Genomic DNA, 5,766 nt, shown 5'->3' with positions numbered 1-5,766 from the left:
ACACACACACACACACACACACACACACACACACACACACACACCAGCCCGCGGCCCTTCCTCAGTCCTTCTCCAAGCCCACAGCTCCCATCTCTGCGCTTCGCACTCGCGCGTCGCCCTCGTCCCGGTCCCCCAAGGCTCTACTCCTACCCCTACCCTCGCGAGGTCTCAGCCCAGTCACCCCACGAGTGCCCCCTGCCCCGCCTCCAGGAGAGCGCGTGCTCCAAGCCGGACGACGACATTCTAGACATCCCGCTGGACGATCCCGGCGCCAACGCAGCCGCGGCCAAAATCCAGGCGAGTTTCCGGGGCCACATGGCGCGGAAGAAGATAAAGAGTGGAGAGCGCGGCCGGAAGGGCCCGGGCCACGGGGGAACGGGCGGAGCTGGGGGCGCCCGGGGAGGCGCGGGCGGCGGCCCCAGCGGAGACTAGGCCAGGTGAGGCGGGCGGGGCGCGGCGGGCGGCAGGTTGCCCCTTCCCAAACCCGGGACCTGCCGAGAGCGGCCCCGCTCCCCCTCCGGAGGAGCCCGAAGACTACGGGCGGGCCGCGGGGTGGAGAGGGAGCTAAGGGTGGGGGACTACCATACGAGGCCTGAGGTGGGTGGCTGGGAGAAGGCTGGGGGTGCTGCGGGTTCCGAGAGCTCACCTGTTCTCTCTCTCCTCCCTCCCTCCTGCCCCGCCCTGGACCGAAGAACTGAGCATTTTCAAAGGTAATGAATACGACTCGGAAGCGGGTGGGAGGCCTGAGGGGGAGAAAAGGACCAAATCCCCCACCTTTCCCTCTACCCGCCCTTCCCCGCCCCCCACCCCGAGCCTGCGGGTTTTCTGATGCATCAGGACGCCTGAGGCTGCGACAGGGACACACCTGGACCAACACAGAAACGCAGCCACCCCCATTTGGCTGCACAAACCCAGCCTGAGGCTATAAACACACTGCGGCGCACACACGCCCTGGCTTATTTCAGCTCAGTGACTCGGGTGGGGGTCTGGGTGACTGGGGTCCCCTGGCGCTCCCCGCCCTGGGGTCCCGGTTCAGGAAGGGAGAAGGAAGGGGGAGAGGAAGTACCGGGGAGGGCAGGTGCTCAGACCTTCTCTGTCCTCAGTTGCCGAGGAGAGATGGATGCCGCGTCCCCTTCGCAGTGACGAGACTTCCCTGCCGTGTTTGTGATCCTCTCCTTCCCACCAGCCTGCCAGCTTCAGGAGCCCTCCCTGCGTCCCCAGAGACCCCCTCTCCCAGGCAGGCTCCGTCGAGGAGTCGCTAAGTCCGTGCCCTTTTAGTTAGTCCTCCAGTCTAATATGGTCCCCATCCCCCCTTCCTTCCCACCCTAGCCCCAAACCCCGCGCTCTCACGTCTTCCTTCTTTTGCTTCTCGCCCACCTCTGCCCGCACCCCGCATGCCGCTCTGCCCCCGCAGCCTCCGTGCACTTCCCTGCGCGCACTGCGGAGGGCGCCCTAAGCGTCGCCCAAGTACACTCACTTAAAAAAAAAAAAAAAGTCCTTTCGTTCTGTGCGCAGATAAAGGGGGCGCTCTGCGTCTCTGTGCTGTTCGCGCCCCAGCCTGACCCCAGAACTTTGGCTCTGGGGTGACGAGAGAGGGAAACAGGGTTTTTATGGTGTTGGATAACTCCTGCTCTGATCATAAGGGAAGTACCTATTGCTCCGATCGTAAGGGAAGTACCTATTTCGCACCCCAACCCCACGCCTGCCTGTAATCTGCTTCCCCTCTCCCCAGCGCACCCTGAGAGCCGCCTCTCCAGCTCTCATCTTGTTTATGCAAACGCCGAGCGCCTGGTAGGCTCGGTGGGAGGAGTCTGCCGCGGCCCCGCCCCTGCCCCTGCTAGCCCCGCCCCCCGCCGGGCTCCTGGGGCTGTGGCCCGAAGGATTTTTATCTCCGTGTGTGCATGTGACCGTGCTGGGTTGGAATGTGAACAATAAAGAGGAATGTCCAAGTATTCAGAGGGTGCCGGAGGGGAGGGAGTTTGGGTGCACAAGGCCATCGCCTGAAGCTTGAGCAAATTTCACTTGACGAAACCAAAAAGTGGAGGTGAGGAGGAGTAAAAAGGGAAGAGGGTCTTGTTAGAACCTACTCTCTTGGAGCCAACCAAACTTCCCACCTACAGCGTCTCCTCTAGGACTCCAAGCCCATATCTTCGAGTACTGGTAAACACTCCTTGTGCCGCCTAGAGGAATGCGCTATGCCGACAGAAAGAACAGGGAGACGATATGGTACCCAAAGGCTTTAATTCTTGATATTCCCCCTCAAGGGTAGGGGGAGAAATCAGACAACCATAGGGAGCTTGGACTTGGTAGTCGTCACACTGTTGGCAGAGGGGGGCCTCTCCAGGAGCCCTTTGCTAGAATCAGCTCTCACAGAAGTGTGCTCAGAAATTCCAGGTGCACTGGCATCCTCCCTGATAGAAGAAAATTTTTGGTGAAGGCTGGGGGCATCCCTCAAAGGACCGCCCCCCATTCTCTGACTTAAAGACTTTAAATTTTTACTACACATGAAAATTATCTGTGGAATTTGGGTTGAAATAAAGATTCCACAACCCATCACACACACACACACACACACTGCTTCAGGAGGGACAGGAAGTAGCTGGAATCTGAATGTTTAAGAAGCTCCTGAGATAATCTGAAGACCACACTTTGAGAAATACTGCTCTGAGCCCTCTTCTGGACGCCACGACTGACAGCTAACAGGGTGACAGAGGCAGCTCTTGCCTCTCCTTTCCTCGCTCCCCCACACGGAAGAACTAAACTCAGTTGAAGGCTCAGGACAAACCCAACTCCTGGCATCCACAGCCTATATATGTATATGAAAAGGCCTTAAAAATTGAAAATTCTTTTAAGTATGAGGAGGGTGAGGGAAGCCATGAACCAAGTCCTCCACCCCGTGCACCACTCACACGCAAGCACACTTGCTCTACCTGCCACCCCCACCACCAAATCCCAGAGCTGAGCAGCACTCCTTACCCCCAAACAACCTGAAAGATGTCAGAGTTTGAGGGCTGAAGTCACCTACTCATAACCCAAGCCCTTTTCTCCTGTTTTGTAACCTCCCCCCACCAGCCCTCCTGCTCACCAAATGTCACTACCCCCATACATCTCCTTGGGCTTCTTCCTCCTCTCTTTCTGGAACCGTATCAGGCAGAACACAGCAACTGACAGGAACAGCACGCCCAGGAGCACCCCAATCACAGCCCCAGCCACTCGGCCTTCGGATGGGTCTAAGGGGACACAGGGAACTCAGAGGGCCAGACATTCCTCGGCCCCTCCGCAGATGTCTCATGCAGCCTCCCAGCCAAGGCCTTCCGCAGGGCCTCTGCCCAGCATCCCCTACCAGTCACAGAGAGCGTCAGCTCACAGGACGCACTGCCCATCTGGTTGGTGGCCACACAGCGGTAGGTGCCGGAGTTGGTCAGGGAGAGATTGGTGAGAATGAGCTGGCCAGACACTTCATCTGGAGGGTGAGGAGGAAGTGTTCCGTCATTCAGTCAGCCCACAGGGAGCACCTACTATGATGATCGTATATTTCATTTCAGCCTTACAGCAATCCTGTCAGGAAAGGACTAACCTCTTTTATTGGGGGGGGGGGGCGCTGGCTCAGAGAAGGAAAGTAATTGTCCGAGGTGACCCAGAAAAGAAGTGCCAAAGCCACTGCCACTTCTACGCTCTTTCTACCCTGCACAGCTGCCTTTTCAGGGGAGGGGGAGAAGGCACACTGGGGGAATTGGGGTGGGATGCTGACTGGCTGATGTCAGGTTCCTGGGTGGGGTGGAGAGAAGGCTCGATTGCTAGGAACGGTATCTTCTGGGGTGGCCCAAAGCTCACCCAAATGTTTTACTAAGCTGCTTACCCTCCCTTTAGAAGGCAGAGCACACACCAGATGATCCAGAGGGCTCTCAGGATTGATAAAGGGGTGTGCCGGGGCTGGGGCAAGGGCGGCACTGGAACAAGCATGTGGAGGCAGAGAAGCCAAGGCTCTTGACCAATTATCTGGTTCCTCCCAAGACGCTGACTAAATGATTCAAGCCAGTCCATGCTACCCTGCCTCAGTTTCCTCTCTGGGCAGCTTGGAAATGATTCACGACCCTTAAGAAATCCCCAGAAGTGGGAATCATAGAAGACCTCCCTGCCTTCCACTGTCTTCCAAGATATCAGGAGTACACGTAACTTGAGAAATGCTCCCAGGAGCACAGAGCCACGGACTGCAGGAAGACAGACAGCAGGGGACAATACAGGACACCAGGAAAGAAGCAGGGAAAGGTACAGCAGTCAGACCCACAGGCACAGAACCGATAAGTGAGGGTGTGTGGACCAGATTTGCCCAGGTCCTGGGTATCCCTCTTCCCTGATGCCCTGGGCCCTTACCTTGCACCATGCTGCCAGGAGAAGGTGTAGGGAAAGATCCAAGACGTATCCAGTTGTACACTGGCCTGGGGGCTCCCTGGGAAGAGCTGCACTTCAGTGCAGCGGAGCCTCCCACGGAGGTCTGACCACTCTTACTGCACAGGGGACTACTGGGGGGGACTGCAAAAGTCACAGAAAGTACCTTAGCCAACTCTTAGCTCCGCCCCCCTCCATAAGTGCTAGATTTCCTGCTCCAGTTTCCCACCAAATAATAGTCCACTTCTGTCCACATTCCACTGCATCCCCAGGAAATGATTGCCCCTATTGGAAATACTGATTGTTAGAAAATTCTCCCTCATATTGAGCCAAAATCTGTGTTAATATAATATCCTCCCATTCTGTCCCAATTTCTGTCCACAAAGAGAAATGAAAAATCTCTCCTCCACAGGACAAGCTTTCAGATCTCTGAATGCAGTTGTTATGCACCTCCTAAGTCTTCGCTTTTCCATCTAGACGTCCCCAGCCTCTTTAGCAGTTTCTGCTTGCTCATCTCCGAGCAGCTTCTGGGTTGGAGTGAGATGGAAACTCTGAACACAAGGTTGGTGCCTAGTGACAGGGGCCCTTGTTCCTTTAACAGCCACTCCCCTTCTCTGCCACTGACCTCAGGAAAGACAGAATCTGGGCTACAAATGGGACGTTCCCCCCAAGATAGAGTTGTGGGGGCATGACTCAGATCCCTGTATATGGGAAGGGGTTTCTCTTTCTTAAACCCTTTGTTTTTAGGGACTGAGGGAGGAGGCATTCTTTGTGGAGGGTGGAGGACTTTGGGAAGGAGGTATTTTCCCTTGGGGTCCCCAGTGCAGTGTGTGCTTGGGCTGGAAATCGGGGCTATGGGGGGGGGGTACTTAGCAGGGCCAGTGCTAGCTTTCATGGTACATGGGTGGCTGGTGGGTCCCCAGCCTGCCTTACCAAGCACAGTAAGGTTGATTAGCCCCAACCCATTGGTGTAGAAATCTGGCGGGTTATTAACTTGGCAGAGGTAAGTTCCGGTGTCCGAGGGGTAGACATCGGTCAGTTTCAGGGTGGCCACCCCTGCTGTGGGGGGGTTCTGAAGCAGGCTGGCCCTCTTTGCCTTAGAACCAGTTGGATACAGTTGGCCGTTGGTGAAGTACAGGATCTGGGGGGAAGCAGGAGACACGCACATGCGCCTTTTTCTGACTGGCATCAACTGGACAGTCCTTTCTCAAAAGCAGGCAGAAGAAGGTAAAAGAGGCCCCTTCTTTTATACCAGACAGGGAAGCTAATGCTCTGGAGCCAGAGCCAGCAAGGTCTCTGTCCCCAAATACCATCCCTTCCCAGGTGCTAAATGAACTAGTTTTATTGCTTTTAGCTAAGCACGGTTCTCGATTTGTG

General features: G+C 56.2%; 2 protein-coding genes across 3 annotated transcripts in view; one reads left to right on the top strand and one right to left on the bottom strand.

Annotated features, from left to right (window-relative positions):
* Nucleotides 1-1,952, top strand: part of NRGN (neurogranin) — a 6,645-nt gene extending 4,693 nt beyond the window's left edge. Inside the window, exons 2-4 of the mRNA XM_040631092.1 lie at nucleotides 211-437; nucleotides 693-710; nucleotides 1,104-1,952. Of these exons, the coding sequence (XP_040487026.1) occupies nucleotides 211-432 (222 nt within the window). The 3' untranslated portion in view covers nucleotides 433-437; nucleotides 693-710; nucleotides 1,104-1,952. The remainder of the gene's footprint in view (nucleotides 1-210; nucleotides 438-692; nucleotides 711-1,103) is intronic.
* The window catches only part of VSIG2 (V-set and immunoglobulin domain containing 2), a 6,649-nt gene continuing 2,052 nt past the window's right edge, over nucleotides 1,170-5,766 (bottom strand). For both annotated transcript variants that reach the window (XM_040631090.1, XM_040631091.1), the window contains 5 exons: nucleotides 5,323-5,530; nucleotides 4,375-4,533; nucleotides 3,344-3,463; nucleotides 3,086-3,230; nucleotides 1,170-2,411 (listed from right to left, as the gene is read on the bottom strand). In XM_040631090.1, coding sequence (XP_040487024.1) covers nucleotides 2,279-2,411; nucleotides 3,086-3,230; nucleotides 3,344-3,463; nucleotides 4,375-4,533; nucleotides 5,323-5,530 — 765 coding nt within the window. In that variant the 3' untranslated portion in view covers nucleotides 1,170-2,278. The remainder of the gene's footprint in view (nucleotides 2,412-3,085; nucleotides 3,231-3,343; nucleotides 3,464-4,374; nucleotides 4,534-5,322; nucleotides 5,531-5,766) is intronic.

Source organism: Ursus maritimus, unplaced genomic scaffold (genome assembly GCF_017311325.1).
Source record: "Ursus maritimus isolate PB19 unplaced genomic scaffold, ASM1731132v1 scaffold_16, whole genome shotgun sequence".
Classification (NCBI taxonomy): domain Eukaryota; kingdom Metazoa; phylum Chordata; class Mammalia; order Carnivora; family Ursidae; genus Ursus; species Ursus maritimus.
This window is presented reverse-complemented; position numbering and strand designations above follow the sequence as displayed.